At 32.9% G+C, this 18907-nt stretch overlaps 1 protein-coding gene across 1 annotated transcript; it reads right to left on the bottom strand.

Annotated features, from left to right (window-relative positions):
• Window positions 1-1775: 1775 nt before the first annotated feature.
• LOC127701945 (proteasome subunit alpha type-7) lies at window positions 1776-16093 on the bottom strand. The gene is made up of 6 exons (XM_052205921.1): window positions 15937-16093; window positions 13531-13657; window positions 12619-12743; window positions 7380-7502; window positions 4455-4637; window positions 1776-1942 (listed from the first exon to the last, which is right to left on the bottom strand). The coding sequence occupies exons 1-6, from the start codon at window positions 16036-16038 to the stop codon at window positions 1853-1855; spliced, it is 750 nt and encodes a 249-aa protein (XP_052061881.1). The 5' UTR covers window positions 16039-16093; the 3' UTR covers window positions 1776-1852.
• Window positions 16094-18907: the final 2814 nt, after the last annotated feature.

The following is an 18907-nucleotide window of genomic DNA, read 5'->3' on the forward strand; positions in this document are numbered from 1 at the left end:
TCATTATGATCCGTGGGCTCTATGTTTTAGCTTTTGTTGCTAATTGAAAACAACCTTTACTTACATCCACTTCAATTGAACTTTGGGGGATAGTTGTCTCATTGTCAATCATATTAAAAATGTAGCCAAGAAATATATTATTTAAGCAAAGTGTCAATAATATCATCATCACCCACCTGTTCCTGAAAAATATCCTCTAAACACAAAATAATTCGGAGAAATGCACAAAATATGATTTTTTTTTCTGCTAAATCTTTTCATAACTTTTATTTCAAGGGATGAGTAAGATCCTGGATTATTGTATAGCAATTGTCTATTGTTGAAGAATGTGTGTCATCCCCAATGTGTCTGAAGGTTATTTTTGTCGTTGGGTTGCCATCTGATTGATGTATACCAAATATATCCAATAATCATGATACTGCTTGCCGTATTTCTGCAGTAACCTTCATCAGCGATCATCAAAACAAAGGACTTGAATAAAATGTGGACACAGATATGTGTCTCACCTGTATGTAATTTTGATAATACATGTATAATGTATATATTTAAATTAAATCAGCAACAGTTTTAACATGTTAACTATGTGAAATTTTTTAAGTCAATGAACCATGACTGATAGAGAGGAGCCGTTTTATAGCAATTGAAATAAGATATGATAATACAACTGCAAACCAAATATCATTCACTTATCATTAAACAGGCATGATCACAAATTTTACCATTTACTCCAAACAAAAGTTTCTGTCAACAGACCATGATTGAGGGTGTGTTGCCAAATAGTCTCCAAATAATACTGATGCTGTTAGAACTGTATTCCACATTTTATTGACATATCATTAGTAATTCCCCTTAAACTGACCTAATCACAAACTTTAACAAATAATTGACATCAACAACACCCCAAAGAAACATAACACCCAATTCTTGTCTCTGTGACTGCATCGTGGTTAGACAAAAACTCTCCCCTATTTAAAAAAAATATTCTTTTGTAAATTTTTCAGAGGGAGTTTACGTCTTAGTATTTTTTAAATTGATATGGTTCCCACTGCACAAAACAGTCCAGGACATTCATTTATTTTTAGGGATGCTACTTTTGACTGTGAGACCTTAAACTTGGGAACAATTATAATCAAATCATAATATTTCTTCCAAATACTTGAACAACTTGAGTCCACTGGTGGTCAGTAGCTTAGTACTTAAGTCCTCGGCAAAGAAAAAAATATATTGATTTCAAAGATTTAAAAAAAAAATTCTTTATCAGATGAAGTTTTGCAAAAGGGAAATAATTGGATTTTAAAACATGTATACAAATATTACAATTTCAAGGTATTTTTTTTCTCCAGTTTTCATAAATTTTAAATGCATTTCCAGACCTGGAAAGACAAACAAAGTTCCAAGCTTTTACCCCAGTTTTCAAGGCAGGATGGGAACCCTGTATGTAATGGCAAATAGGAAAACTATATCGTTTAGAGATAAATCAATTAATTCTGTAAATTCATAATTAAAACACCAAGGTTCATCATCAATAAATACATTTTGTTTTTCATTTCCTTCCAAAAATAACAACATTGTCTTCAAAACTGTAAACATTACAAAGGAATCAATCAAATTGTTCATGAGAAGCCCACAAAATGGAAGTTTATTACTCCATCTGCTTCAGTGTTCACTAATCATAAGTCATGCAGTAATCAAAATGTGTTAGGATAGTCTGATTTTATTGTAATATGGAATTTCAATGTCCTAAAATTTAAGATTCTGGAGAGCACAACACACAGTAGGAAATCATTACTTTATTATGATAACAATGACAATGAGAACAATTCCTGTAAAATGATAAGTCAGATTATTAGCACTATTTCTTTTGTTTCTTCTTTTCTGCTTCTTCTTCCTTTTCTTTTTCAATTTCAGCAATGTATTTTTCTATTTCATCTAATTCTAACATCTGAAATGGAAATCAAATTATAGATTATAATTTTTAAAAGACAGTTAAAAAGTCATTTAGTGAAGACAGAGTACTTGAAAACAACAATGTATCTTATGGACAGATTAGTTTATAAATTACATTCATTTTGCCATAAAATGTGGTTGTATCTATTCAGGAGTCACCACACTTCAGAATTCTAGGGAGAAATGAAGACCCAAAAGGGAGACTACAGGCTGAGGGAAAATGAAGGATCGCATTAATGCTTTTTATGAATTAAATTTCCAAGCATCTACATACTGTCTCGTTAATTTAAGGAGCCTTTTACTTGACAACTGTTAAAATATCATTTCCATGCCTTGTGGTCTGAATGAATTGATGAAGATATTGAGAAATAATACATTGATCAACTTTTACTGCATCTGACAGCCTTTTTCACACAAAAGTCAGTATAGATTTGCCTAAGATTGTGCTTCATGAAATAAATATAGTAAGAACCTAGGACCCCGCCCTCTGCAAAAAAAAAAAATCAAAATCAAAATGTTTAATTATATATAAGAACAAATATAAAAACTTTATGAAGGTCTTGTAGACATAGGAAGAGAGAATAAGTACAAAGAGGGATAACTCCAATTGTTCAATATAACTTGTATCTCATTTCCTGACTTATTTGGACATTTTTAGGGTCTAGACGCAGACTGAATACTGTATTAAAATATAAAAATAAGGAGATATGGTAAGCATTCCAATGAGACAACTATCCACCAAAGTTCAAATCTTAATTTTTCATGATCCAGATTAAAAAAAGAATTCCTAAATCTATTTATTTTACGTCTAAAGATCTATGAGTTTTAAATCATATTCAATGTCAAAAAGGAAATCCCCATATTTTCCAAGCCTAAATGACAGGAAGTTGTAATCAACATTTATAAATAGTTTTTTTAAGATATGCTTATGGACAATGTTTGCATGATTACTTCTTTCATTTATTAACTTTGGATATAGATATCCAGTTTGAAGGTATAGTCATACATTTTTATTTATAGAATAGATTACAATTAACTATAAATAAACCTGCATTTTCTACTTGAATAAATTAGGTCATGTGATATGTGCAGGTTTCTGTCCCCTGAAAATTACCTGGTTGACAGGTAATAAAGATTGACACCCGACTATAGCGCATTTAATATGTCATAATTAAGGATAATTTTAGCCATGGCTTAATGTAGAACTTGCTTATTTCTTTGAACATCTGGATCATGTGCATTTGGAATTTCACTGAAGATCGAGGGCAACATCATCTTCTCCTTGGAGCTTATGTAGAGTGAATTTCATGTGTGTATATCAAACCCTATCCATGGGCTTTTCAATAAAACAACTTGCTATGGGGTTCTTTGGAGGTATTGTTTTCTAATCCTCAAATTTTTTTTAACTCGCATTATGTTTCATTGATTTAAAAAAATAAATGGGGAATGTGTCCATAGATGATGCCCCCGCTTGCATATAAAGTTATAAAGGGACATAACTCAAGAACTGTAAAAGTGATGCTGCCCAAATTCATACTTGATCTGAGTTTTGTGGTAATAAGCATAACAAAAGCCATTGTGTATAAGTTTCATAACATTTTTTTGAGGCAAACTAAAGTTAAGAGAAAGGAAACCAATAACGGCGGGGGCATAAAAATGCCCCTTCACCAACAAACATGAAAGTACTAGTGCCATCACAAACTCTCAGAGATTCTTTTTTGGAACATCTGTGAGATGTCTTTTTATTGAACAGTAATATTCATTCATTAGTAGCAACTAAGATGTTAACCTTTAAGTAAAAATATAACTAGGTTACCCAAATAAATGTTCAAAATTGAAAAAAAAGGTAAGCATTTCATGAAAAATAATCTCAACATTATCATGATTATGGTGAATAGGTACACTGGAGTTTTTACAATGCAAAAGTTGGAAAAAGCAAGAGATTTAACACTTCTTACAATGTGATGGGACAAAATGTGAGACTATGATACAGAAGACAATCAATTTCAATTCTTTCTGTTGAGACTTCCAACAAATTTCATTTTTTTTTAATTTTTGGGTTAAACACTTGCTTTATTGAGAATTGAAGAATTCAGAGGTTTTTTAAATTTACAAAATGTGTTTTTCTTTGTTCTCAAAACAACGTGTTAAATCTTTGTCCAATTTTATCCATAGTGTGAAAGACAGTTCTTTGAAATTGGACATGAAAACAAGTTAACAGTTGTGGTCCATTTCTTTTGCTGTTCAGTAAAATAAAATCTAACCAATACACGAAGTGATGAGTCTAATGCACGATTTTGGTTTGAATAACAAGATTTAACTTTTTGGTATTTTATACAATGAACATTTAAAAAAAAAAATTGAATTAATATTCCCTATTATTTCAACTACTACTCTCAAAAATGAATAACCTATAATTTCATATATATGTAATTCTGAATAAAACAATACCTGGAGGTAAAAGTAAATCATGAAGTTTTCCTGGTTGTTATGCATGTTATGTTTACCTTTAAAGGTTGTTTTTCTCTCATTATAGCTAATTCTACATTCTTTCCACCAGATTGCACCACCTCTAACAGAGCTTTCAGTGCCAGTTTGATACATTCCTTATCGTTAGCTGCTACTTCTTCTGTGTAATGTTTCTCTAAAAATTCACGAACAGTCTTTGCACTTCTTCCAATTGCATTTGCCTAAAATAAATTTTTATTTCAATAATTAAAGGTGGACTTATTTAATGGCAAAAACATGCAGGTAGAAATTGAATTTTAAGTATATAAAATCAAATTGACACTCCAGGAAGAATGCTATGTTAATTTGAGAGCCATAACAATATTGTTTATAAACTGACAACATTTTCAATATTTTCTCCACATCATTCAGGTGGAGAGCTGTTACATCAAAGTATGCCTTCAGAACATTCAGCCCAAGTTGTGTTTAGACTGGACAACTGGTTGTAGAACACAGGGCTTTCAAAAGTAGTTGGCAGAAATCAGCTTCTTGCAGGACATTCAGGTCTTGTCTACTTTAGTGACCAAAAATAAAACTAAAAATCGAACAAAAATTAAATCAAAGCTACTGTAAATTCAGAAATTATTGCGAGGTTTTTATTAATGCGAATAATGCGATTCGGTGAGTATCGCAATAATAAGAACTCGCATTTTGATAAATAAAACGTTGATCTAAACCTAGATTGTTCTGAAATCGCATTAATTAAACTCGCATTCTTGTCCATTTTTGACAAATCGCAATAATAAATGCCCGCAATAATTTCTGAATTTACAGTAATCGGAAATACTTTTCCCCCACGAAATTAAAGAAGTAAACACTACTACAAAGGTGTATAACAACCTAGACTTCCCATAAGGGCTTCACATGGTAGAGGGAAGTTAATCAATATAATTACTACATCTTACTGAAGTTCACATGTAAAGGCAATTCTAATTGGTCTGTATCGAAATCAAAAACTAATGAAATTATAGCTTGCAATTATGACAACAGAGGGGACGAACATATTCAGTCTATTGCAATTGGAGGTAAACATTTTATTTTCACTTTCTAAAGTGACTAAGTGATTTTAGCAACCCCAAACATATGTATTGTTTGATTTTGGCGTTAAATTAAAATAAGAAATTGTGAGATGAAAGTTTGTTTCTTCAACGTTCCATGAATTAAGAACATACATGGCCATTCACACGAAACTCAAAAATGAAAGTACATTTTCCTGTAAACTTCAAATAATAGTATGTAAGTACTTGGTTCATTTGCATTTTGTTTTCACTCCACAATTGGAGTATATTTGAGAGAGACAAAATATAATTAAAAGCACAAGTTACAATCCATGTATGATAACTGAGTAGTAAAAGATGCACGTGATTGTTTGCAAATATATATATATATATATTCTTTTTCACTTTTTTGGTCTTTTGGAAAATGTTGTTTGTGCTGTATTTAGACCCCTTTACCAAGAATTTTTTTTTGCATGCACACGTATAAAAATTGTGGTTTTTATGATCCGTTCATCCTATTTTGACTCTTCAAAATTCAAGAGTCTATCCTAAATTGAGGTAAATTATATGGTCTTCCAAATACCGTTTCGATTCCTAACATCACTGAAGAGACATTAATTGTCGAAATCCGGATATGGTGTACTAATTTTTGCAGCTTTTGTTTGCGGTATACCATCTTTCCGCAAGTTTGTTGTTTTCTGTTTGGTATCAAATCAATAGTTAAGATCCATTTTGTTACATCTGGTGATCTGATTATTTGGCAATCGCCAATGGCAGTCAGCAGGGTTTAAGAACATCCGTTGTTCCACCTACTAGTCAAATGCGTATGGTTAAAATATTCTTTTTCACTTTTTTGGTTTTTAGAAAATGTTGTTTGTGCTGTATTTAGACTCCTCTACCAAGAAATTTGTTTTGCATGCACACATATAAAAATTGCGTTTTTTATCCAACGCAATCATAGGTTTAAACGTTGTTTTCAATTTAGACTTGTATATAGATATATGTATATATGCAAGTCTAAATTGAAAACAACGTTCAAACCTATGATTGCGTTGGATAAAAACCGCAATTTTTGTATGTGTGCATGCAAAACAAATTTCTTGGTAGAGGGGTCTAAATACATATATGTATATAGTCAAGGCCATCTGCTGGAATGACTGTATGATGCATACAGTGTATGTGTTGTGGTGTCTGTGCTTGTCACTTTAGCTTTCAGCCTCACCACTGGATACCAGCTTGCTGTGAAAGAAGCTGAGTGCCTAAGTCTTCCTTGTCAGTTACAGCCTCTCATGCAGTAAGACCAAAGTGGCCAGATATGGAATTCTTCTCGAGGTGGCAGATATAAACTGGGTATCATACGATCCCAGGCAGAACCACAGGGTCTCGAAGGAGACTAGGCCCCCAGATGCACGGCATGCAGGCCCACCAGTGTGTGGACACGCCCTGATGCCTGCAAACTTAGCCCCCAGCTATGGGATAAATAGCTTCACTGCCTTGTGAATGACTTATAAAAGTCAAAGGCTACGGAAGTAAATCCAGAAAATCTGGGTAGATGGAACTCATTAGCTTAGTTAGAGCAATCGTCTAAGGGAAGGAACATCCTGACAGAAAAAACCTGACCCTCCACATAAGAGGTTGAGCTTAGGGCTAACAACCCTAACTTGTAAAAAAAGTTATGTTACAGAATCAGTAATGGAAAATTTTTCTACAACTGTGGAAGAGAGAATCGTTACTGCCCTACATGCCAATGGCATACAACATGTACAAGGGCAGTAAGTAAGTAAGTTAGGCCAAAAACTTCTAATTATTGAATGCCAAACAAAGATATGGGGACAGTTGTAACTGGTCCTTAAGAACTAAGTGATTATTCAGCTTACATAACAACCAAATCATATACAATATATGCCTCTGATACAAAATACTTACTTTCCATTCATGGTATGTTCCTGAGGGGTCTGTCTGATATAATCTTGGTGTTCCATCAAAATCAAAACCTATAATCAATGCTGACAGCCCAAATGGTCGTCGTCCATTACTCTGTGTATATTTCTGAAAGACAAATTGATAATTCCTTAAAAAATTAAAGAACCTTAGTGAGCGCGCTCACATACCCCACGTCCCCACATTGTCATTGGAGAAATAAAATAAGTGTAAGAAAAAAAAATTGTATCAGAAAAAAAAATTGAATCATAATTTCCTGTCAATATGCACATCTACATAGTATGTCCTTATTATCTACACAGTTTCATGAAATTCTGTTGTGTGGTTTGAGAGGAGTTGCGATGACAAAAGGTTGCAGTAGTATATTGGGCAAATAAGTTCAAAGGGGCGTAACTCCTGGAAAAAAATTGAATCATAATTTCCTGTCGATATGCACATCTACTTAGTATTGTCCTCATTATCTGAAAAGGTTTCATGAAATTCTGTTGTGTGGTTTGAGAGGAGTTACGATGACAAAAGGTTGCAGTAGTATATTGGGCAAATAAGTTCAAAGGGCCGTAACTCCTGGAAAAAAAATTGAATCGTAATTTCCTGTCGATATGCACATCTATGTAGTATGTCCTTATTATCTGAAAAGGTTTCATGAAATTCTGTTGTGTGGTTTGAGAGGAGTTGCGATGACAAACTGTTGCAGTAGTATATTGGGCAAATAAGTTCAAAGGGGCGTAACTCCTGGAAAAAAATTGAATCGTAATTTCCTGTCGATATGAACATCTACATAGTATGTCCTTATTATCTGAAAAGGTTTCATGAAATTTTTTGTGTGGTTTGAGAGGAGTTGCGATGACAAAAGGTTGCAGTAGTATATTGGGCAAATAAGTTCAAAGGGACGTAACTCCTGGAAAAAAATTTAAATCGTAATTTCCTGTCGATATGCACATCTACGTAGTATGTCCTTATTATCTAAAAAGGTTTCATGAATTCTGTTGTGTGGTTTGAGAGGAGTTGAGATGACAAACTGTTGCAGTAGTACATTAAAGTAAATAAGTTCAAAGGGGCGTAACTCCTAGAAAAAGAATTGAATCGTAATTTCCTGTCAATATGCACAACTACATAGTATGTCCTTATTATCTAAAAAGGTTTCGTGAAATTCTGTTCTGTGGTTTGAGAGGAGTTGAGATGACAAGAATCAGGACTGACAGAAGGACAGACAGACGGACGGACGAGTCAAGAACATTATACCCTCCGCAACTCGTTGCATGGGGTATAATAAATATGATGTCCTACCCAAAGATCTTAAAGAAAAACTTGTGTAAAGTCATCATAGATCAGTGTAGTTCAACTGAAGCTTTTCTCATAGTACTTTCAAATTCTTTCAGGTACAGAAAACAGCAAGGCAATTAATTTGTATTCATTTCTTTTCCTGCACCATCCAATTACAAGAAAATGAATGTCACAATGTTGCATATTTTATGATCATAGCAAATACATCGTAAATTACATGACTAAAATAGGAAAATGTATAGTATATATATATATATGTTAAAGAGTCAGTAGAATGCTAGTGAAAATGAGTCTTGTGAAAGCAGCTTCTCTGTTTTATCAGATGGTGAAACTTACAAATGTCATCGTAAATAATGTTTATTCATAAAAATTCAATCAGCTCTCCGTTTTATGGCTGAATTCAGCTCTTTCATTCCTGTCAGGAAAGCCAAATGGGAGACTTAATATTTAATGTACATGTACTGTTCTTTGCTTTGCCAAAAACAAAACATCAACCCTAAAATATGAAGCTCTGGGTTATTTATTAAGTCATGCACATTTATACCCCGAGGTTTTGAAGGCAAAATTACAACAATATACACAATGCAAACATTATAAAGTATTAAAAGTCATATATATATATATATACCAATAGTAAATAAAATGCTCCGCAGGGCGCAGCTTGATACGACCGCAGAGGTCGAACCCTGAACAGTTTGGGCAAGTATGGACACAATATTCAAGCTTGATACAGCTTTGCATTTGGATTGTGATTAAATATTTGACACAGCATAGGTTTCTGACACAGAATGAATGTGGTCTAAGAACTTAAAAATTTTAAATTGGACATTCACCTATTATGGTCTAATATCCAAAATCTAAATAAATGGTTAGATTCAGCATATCAAAGAACCCCAAGAATTCAATTTTTGATGAAATCAAACAAAGTTTAATTTTGGACCCTTTTGACCTCAATGTGGACAAAGTTGATAACGGGGCCCAAAAATCTAAATACATGGTTAGATTCAGCATATCAAAGAACCCCATATATTCAATTTTTGTTGAAATCAAACAAAGTTTAATTTTGGAGCCTGATTTGGACCAACTTGAAAACTGGGCCCATAATCAAAAATCTAAATACGTGTTTAGATTCAGCATATCAAAGAACCCTAAGAATTCAATTTTTGTTAAAATCAAACTAAGTTTTATTTTGGACCCTTTGGACCTTAATGTAGACCAATTTGAAAACGGAACCAAAAATTAGGAATCTAAATACACGGTTAGATTCGGCATATCAAAGAACCCCAATAATTCAATTTTTGATGAAATCAAACAAAGTTTAATTTTGGACCCTTTGGACCTCAATGTGGACCAATTTAAAAACGGGGCCCAAAATCCAAAATCTAAATACACAGTTAGATTCAGCATATTAAAGAACCCCAAGAATTCAAGAATAAAACCCCATTGAAATTGGTCAAGAAATAAGCAATTTATACGAAGTATCTTCTTTTGCACAATACTGTGCAATTAAATATTTCTTGCTATTACGCAATACTGTACAATTGACAATTTCTTGCTATTGCGCAATATTGTGCTATTGGATATTTCTTGCTATTGCGCAATACTGTGCAATTGAAGATTTCTTGCTATTGCGCAATACCACAATACTGTGCAATTGAAGATTTCTTGCTATTGTGCAATACTGTGCAATTGAAAATTTCTTGCTATTGCACAATACTTATTATATAATAATTTACACATCTTGTTTGGTGTGTATCTCCTACCATATTATTATTATTTGCTTTTAAATATAAATCAGAAATAACCAACTTAAAATGGAAAATTTTAAAAGAAAAAAAAAAGGAAAAAAAAAAAAATCCCCCCCCCCCAAATTTTTTGAACCCCCTTATGATTCATCACCCCCAAACTTAATCCTCACCTTCCCTTTGTGGTATGGTACCTTGCAGTACAATTTCAGAGAGATCCATACACTTGAACACAAGTTATTGTCTGGAAACTAGAAAAATGTGTTTTTTGGCCCCTTTTTGGCCCCAAATTCCTAAACGTTTAGGGCAATTACCCCCAAACTTAAACCCAGCTTTCCCTTTGTGATATGGAACCTTGTAGTACAATTTCAGAAAGATCCATACACTTACACACAAGTTATTGTCCTGAAACTAGAAAAATGCTTGTTTTTTGCCCCTTTTTGGCCCCTAATTCCTAAAATATTGAGGCAATTACCCCCATCATCAATCCCAGCCTTCCCTTTGTGGTATGGTACCTTGCAGTACAATTTCAGAGAGATCCATACACTTGAACACAAGTTATTGTCTGGAAACTAGAAAAATGCTTATTTTTGGCCCCCAATTCCTAAACGTTTCGGCAATTACCCCCAAACTCAATTCCAGCTTTTCCTTTATGATATGGAACCCTGTAGTACAATTTCAGAAAGATCCATACACTTACACACAAGTTATTGTCATGAAACAAGAAAAATGCTTGTTTTTTGCCCCTTTTTTGGCCCCTAATTCCTAAAATATTGAGGCAATTACCCCCAAAATCAATCCCAGCATTCCTTTTGTGATATGGAACCTTGTGGTACAATGTCAGAGAGGTCCATACACTAACACACAAGTTATGTCTGGAAGTTACAAAAATGCTTATTTTTGGCCACTTTTTGGCCCCTAATTCCTTTACTGTTGGTACCATAACCCCCAAAATCAATCCCAACCTTCCTTTTGTGGTATTGAACCTTGTGGTAAAATTTCATAGAGATCCATTGACTTAAACTAAAGTTAGAGTGCGAAAACCAATGTGTCTTCGGACGACGCCGACGACGACGCCAACGTCACACCAATATACGACCACAAAAATTTTTTTGCGGTCGTATAAAAATGAAAAAAAAAACCCAACTAGTTATGATTATGCCGGTGTGGTGGTGTCCTCTCTCCTCAGTGCAAAGGACTTTTTAATGAATGGAACAGTAAGCTGCATAATATTAAATGATGATAGAAGTACAATGTAATTTATCTTTTTTGGATGTTTCCTTAAATCCTGGATGAATATTATTTTTGTCTTTTTCAAGCTGTTTTCGTAAAGATTTATTAATTTCACATGTTAAGAAAATATAGATTTCATCTTCACCTCATTAATATCACAATATTAACAAATTCTATTTTCTCTTTGAATTCTTTTATATCTACCCCTCTCTATTTCCAAGAAATGGTCAGACACATGAGACACTTACTCGCATTTTATAAAATATCTTTGATGATAGCTATATAGTGCTCTTATTCTAAAAGAGCATTTCTATGTAAATATTGTATATTTGGCATTAAGATCCTAGGTTTTTGAAACAAAAGTACAGTTCAACATCAAATAATTAAGCTGTTATGGATAAGTTTTTCTTTAGCATGTTTAGCTTTTAAATCAAATATCAATTGTCTGATTTGATTGATTGATTGGTGTTGAACCAACTTTCAGCACTACTGTGCTATTTCCTGGCAGTCAGTTTTTCTTGGTGGAGGAAGCCGGAATGCCCGTAGAGAAAACTGACAATCCAAGTCAATAAAGATTGGAGTTGAGTGCACCTGCCATGCGAAGGTTTTGAACTCACAACCTCAGTGTTGACAGGCTAGTGATACAGTAGTTTGACCACTTAAACCACTCTGCCACCGATGCCCCTTTAATAGTCTGCTTAAATTACAAATACAGTAAAACTGTTTACAGTGAAAAGAAAGGAAACTGGAATTGGTCCATTTTTGAAAAAAGATTCTTCAATGTTTTCACTTTCTGATAAAGCAGAAATGGCCATCCATAATTGGTGTAAAAGAAGAGCACCTTTCCTTATCCAGGGCAAACATTTTGCTAGAAACATACCATTTCAAATTGTATTGCATATACTACATTTGTATCAGACTATATTTTACAATTTAAAAGTGCTATATATATGTTGATCTACCTGTTTTAATTGTGCTATATGTCTGGTTATATACTCTAATGTAACAGGATCCTCTACTGTCAACTTATGGCTCTGACATTCAATTCGTCCTCGATTTATCAGAATTCTAGCATCAGCTGTCAAACCTATCATCAACAATGGTGAAGTGTATCAATGTGTATTAAGATGAGAAATGTTGATATTGTTTTCAACCGGTTTCAAATATTTCACAAATAAATGTAATAACCAGAAACTTAATAAAAGAAGAAATGTCAATAAATCCATATATTTGGTTGAAACTTCAGTATAAATTCAAAAGTTACCAAACAGGACTTTAAACATGTTAAATGTTCCCTAACATGACTTCCAGAATGACATACATGTAGGTACATGTGTAAAAGAAGTTCATAAAATAAAAACAATATTACATATATATGACAAGTTACTATTGTAACAAACCATTTTCTTGATTTTTCCTTTTTCCTTGTTTTGCATCCACTTTTGAATATATATTTTTGATTGGAAAAATAAGGACACACCTAAATAAGTTATAAACAACTTGATATGTGGTTGGAATATGTAAATATAGCCATTTTTTAAACCCCTGGTTTTTGGTGGGGTTCTTGTTGTTCAGTTTTCTATGTTGTGTTTTATGTACTGTTGTTTGTCTATTGGTCGTTTTTTGTTTGTCATGGCATTGGGAGTTTGTTTTCGACTTATGACTTTGAATATATCCCTTTGGTATCTTTCGCCTATTTAGTACAATGCATCATAGAGACATTTGAAACACGTTTGAATCACTAGTTTTAAATAATTACCATGATTACTAACAAGAGTAATTTTTAATCATGTTATGGAACACCTTGTCTGATTTGCAAATATTTTTGTCATGTTTGTAAGAAGCTTTAAACATTCAATGCACTTTAAACTTACCTGCAAAAGCTAAAGCAACATGATCATCCAATAATGCTATTTTTCTGACAGTTCTGTCTTCTTGTAGTTTCGCTACAGCTTTCTTCTCTACACCAAGGACAACAATGTTTTTACCTCTAACACCAACCTAACAAGTTATCAATATAATACATTAAACTAAAGTGAGAGCACTTTTTATATCACTTGTTTACATTAAAACATTTTACTATAATAAATGGGGAATGTGTCCATGGGACACAGATGATGCCCCCGCTAGCATATCATATAAAGGGAAATAACTGAAGAACAGTTAAAGTGACGTTACCCAAATTTGTACTTGATCTGAGTTTTGTGGTAATAAGTATTGTATATAAGTTTCATAACATTTGGTTGAGGCAAACTTAAGTTAGAGAACGGAAACAAAAAATTAAGCAATTTTTCTATTTGTAAAGAGGCAAAACTCTAGAACAGTAAAAGTGACATCACCAAAATTCGAACTTGATCTGTATTTTGTGGTAATAAGCATTGTGTATAAGTTTCATAACATTTGGTTTAGGCAAACTAAATTTAAAGAACAGAAACCAACTTTGGGACCTACGGATGTACAGACGGACAAGGGTAAAACTTAAAGCCCCCTCCACTATGGCGGTGGCATAAAAAACATAAATACTATGTAGTATTACTGTAAATAAGGTAAACAAAATATCCATACTTAGAATTACAATTTTACCCATACAATGCATATACATGTACATTCAGATTCTATTTTGTAGTTTCATAAAAAAAAACTCATCAGAGATACCAGATTTATAATTTTGAACACCAGACATGCTTTTCACCTACAAAAGACTCATCAGAGATGCTCCAATCAAAATAGTTAAAAGGCAAAATAAAGTACAAAGTTGACAAGCATTGAGGATCCAAAATTCAGAAAGGTTTTGCCAAATACAGCTTAGGTAATCATGGTAATGTATTCCTGGGGTAGAAAACCCTTAGTATTTGGAACAATTCAATGTTCTGTAAACAGTTAAACTCATAGTGTAACACATGCACTGTCATGACTGTTAAAATAAATATTAATATAAAAATTATAAAAAAAACTCTCAAGTTAATAATTTCACAAGCTATAACATACATTTGTACTTGCTAAAGTATTAAACAAGTACAATATACTAGTAATTTTATAAAACCTTCACAAATTATCAGAAGAATGTTGGAATATGATTTGGTCAAATGAGAAATTATATTAAACTCCAGAAAATCTTCTTTGAATAAAATACAATATATATAAAGGAGCTTACGCAAAGCTACATGCATTTCTTTTTTAAATCCAAATATAAACATTTAACATTGTTTAACATGATAAACAGTCAAGGGTCTAACTTAAACAAGTTATTACAGAAAATAACAGGCATAGTGTTATCATGGTTATTGTGGGAATATTTTGACAGAGCTGTCATGAAAAAAAGAGGGGCCTCAGTGGCCGAGTGGTCTAAGTAGTCCGACTACTGTATCACTAGCCAGTCAACACTAAGGTTGTGAGTTCGAATCCCGCACGGGGCAGGTGCACTTGACTCCAATCTTATTTGACTAGGATTGTCAGTTTTCCTACTGAAGGTCGGTGGTTCTCTCCAGGCACTCCGGCTTCCTCCACCAATAAACACTGACCGCCAGGAAAAAGCACAATAGTGTTGAAAGTGGCGTTAAACACCAATCAATCAAATCCTGTCATGAATTGTGTTGAAATAACACATGTCCGTTATATTGTACAAAGAAACAATGTCTGTAATAATGTCTTTCAGTTATCACAGACATTTTCGTCGGGTGAAATGCAAATCGGGTCAGATACTTTCAAATTTACCACTGTTTGTTTTCTTGTTAAGATCTCCTGAGATTAAAAAATCATTTCAACAAATTTACATTATTATCAGGGCCTAATCTAGGATTTTTAAGAGGGAGAAGTGATTGTATTATTTGGTACATATATAGGTTAAGTTGTGACTAAATAAACAAGAGATTTTTTTGCTATTTATTGAATAAAAATTGAAATGTAACAAGTTAAAAACCAGCTGGTGGATAATTTAATTAAAAACATACAAATGGTTGAAATTTGAATCTAACCCTGGACCTTCAGCACTGTAGATATCGGTCTTACACACTTTTACACGGACAATACATTTTCATTTGTTAAAACCTATTGAACAATTGAAATTAAGTAGACTTGAATTTGCTTGATAAGTGCCTTTCCTTTAGAAAAAAAACTGGCATGCCTTTTGCTAATTCTAGATATAACATGTCATTAGATTTCAACTTGAAATAGTGCATGCAGAAATGAAGATGACAATGCAAAATTCAGGTGGTCTACTGTTTCGATGGACTAAAATACTTTGACTTAGCCTAAATATGAAGATTAAAATATTTTCTTACAGCCATAGACCCTTTCTTGACTGCTTCCTGTGCATATTCAACTTGAAATAAGTGTCCATCCGGCGAGAAAACTGTAATTGCTCTGTCGTATCTGGCTGTCATGTTGCTGAGTAAATTAACAGGCTCGCGCTGAATATCCGGTAACCTCTGTCACTAAAACGCTTTAAATGGAACATCCAATCCCTATTGAAATATCGAGTTAAACATATCACGAGAAAGGACATAAATACACATATAAATATTTATTTTTCATTTGAAATCGGTATCATATGTTTTCACATATATAGATATTAAGTTCAGTTCAGTTTTATGCATTTTCCTTCATTAATGATGGAGCACTACCCTAGGGTTTAGTGTTAAAAGACTATTTACTATTAATTAAACCTGGGCCAGGACTATTATACTAACTAACGTCGTATTTAATGTCCCAACGGTTAACTTGACATAAAAATAACAATACAAATTGAAAAAAAAACATATGTAAAATTTTAGTAGCTTTAAAGAGTAATCATACTTAAAGTTCGAAGTGGTAATTTTATTTCAAAAGTAGTGCATGTTATACAAAATAAATAATGTGTCTTATTTAGAGGTGTTAAACTGTACTGTACATTGTGAGAAATTAAATAAAACGAATGTTGGGTGTAAGTTGACAGATGGGCTTTCTCTTCTTCCTCAGTTATACAACAAAACTTCAGGATACTGAAGATTACTTGTTGTTGCGCATGCGTGTTTAAATTTAATTTTCTTGTAGATGCCAAAGAACAAAAAAAAATATATACAAATTTGACAATTTGTGCATGTATATTACAAAAACTAGTGATTAAAATAAAATTTATATACACAAATTTAAATCAGTTGGCAGAGAACACCTTGTGTAAGGTGTGCTCTGAAACTGTCAACTGTGGTTGACTGTACTGTGGCTATAGGTAGCATGTTCCATTGTATGATGGTGTGTGGGAAAAATGACCACTTATATGTTTCCTTTGTGGTTCGTATATGTCTATAAGTATTTGGATGGTTTTGTCTTGTTCTACTGTCTGTTGGTATTAAAATTTCAGATGGTATGGCAATGAGGCCGTGAATTACTTTGTAAAATATAATAAGACGTGTTTTAAGGCGGCGTTCAGCTAATGTTGGTAGTTTTAAATTATTCATCATATTTGTAACGCTACTGGTGTTATGGTAGTTGTTACAAATGTACCTAGTTGCTCTTCTTTGAACCATTTCTATTTTTTGGGTAGCATCTTTTGTGTGAGGGTCCCATAAACTGCAGCTGTATTCTAATTTAGGTCTGACTATTGCTTGATATGCTCTTGATTTAATGTCTGTGTTTGATATTTTTAAATTTCTTTTAAGGAATCCTAAAGATTTATTGCCGTTTGAGATAATGTTGTCATAATGTAGGTTCCATTTAAGATTTGATTGTAGAGTAACGCCCAGATATTTAGCAGATGTAACAGATTCAAGAATGTGACTATGAAGGATGTAATCATGTAAATATGGTTTCTTTTTATGTGAAATTGAAAGTTTAGTACATTTATCAGGGTGGAAAGCCATAAGCCAATCTGCTTCCCACTTTGCTGCAGCGTTTAGATCTTCTTGTAATTTATCACAGTCTGATTGAGATTTGATTTCTCTATATATGATGCTGTCATCAGCAAAGAGTCTTAATTTGCTATGTGTTAAATATTCAGAGAAGTCATTAATGTAAATGAGAAATAATATGGGGCCCAGTACAGTACCCTGTGGGACTCCAGATGTTACTGGCACTGATGTAGAAGAAATACCATTTATTACAACTGTTTGTGTTCTATCGGATAAAAAAGCTTGGATCCATTTAAGTGTCTTTTTCCTTATACCATAGTATTGAAGTTTGTAAAGTAATCGTTGGTGAGGAACTTTATCAAACGCTTTAGCAAAGTCCATAATGATAAGGTCAATTTGAATGTTACTATTATTACTAGATGATAGTTCTTGAATGAAGTCAATTAATTGTGATTCACAAGATCGGTTTTTTCTGAAGCCATGTTGTAGATTATATAAAATGTTGTTTTGTTCTAAATGTGACATTATGTTACTTGTGATGATATGTTCCATGATCTTACAGCATATACATGTTAATGATATGGGTCTGTAATTTACAGGTTTATATTTTTCCCCTTTTTTAAATGCTGGAGCAACGTTGGCATGCTTCCAATCTTTAGGTGTTTCCCCCGACTCTAATGACTTACTGAATATTAATGTAAGTATTGGTGACACTTGCTCTTTTAATTCTTTTAATACTCTACCGTTTATATTGTCAGGTCCACATGCTTTGTGGGGGTTAAGATTTGATAGTAATTTTGTGACTCCTGTTTTGCCAATAGATATTTGTGGCATTTCAAGATGTGGGCTAGTACCTTTGTCTGGGATATTTGTGTTAGATTCATTTGTGAAGACGGACTGAAATTGATGGTTTAAGATGTTTGCTTTTTCTTCTGTTTCAGTGATTAGTATACCGTCCTTTTTCAAAGGTGCAATACCTGTGCTATCTGTTCTTGTGCTTTTAATATAGCTAAATAAATTTTTGGGTTTTGCATTTGGTGTCATATGTTGGTCAGCATCATTTACAGGTTAGTTACAGATTATTTTTTCTATGTAGTTCCAGTAGCCTGTACGTAGTTCTTTCTGTACTTGCTTTTTAAGTTTTTTGAATTTTTCTGGATTTTTCTTTCTCTTGCTATATGCTTTATTTTTGTTGTTAATAAGTTTTCGTAATTTGTTTGTCACCCAAGGTAGTCTATGTTTATATGTTAACATTTTATGAGGTACATTATTTTCAATTGATGTTACAAGGTCCACTTTAAAGGTGTTCCATAATGTGTCGACATTACTTGTTTTATAGTCTTTATCTAATGTTATTAGAGTATTTTCTAAATCAGACTTGATATTATCCCAGTTAGCCTTATCAAATTTAAGAATTTTTCTGGGT

The sequence above is a fragment of the Mytilus californianus genome, unplaced genomic scaffold, assembly GCF_021869535.1.
Source record: "Mytilus californianus isolate M0D057914Y unplaced genomic scaffold, xbMytCali1.0.p SCAF_5, whole genome shotgun sequence".
NCBI lineage: Eukaryota > Metazoa > Mollusca > Bivalvia > Mytilida > Mytilidae > Mytilus > Mytilus californianus.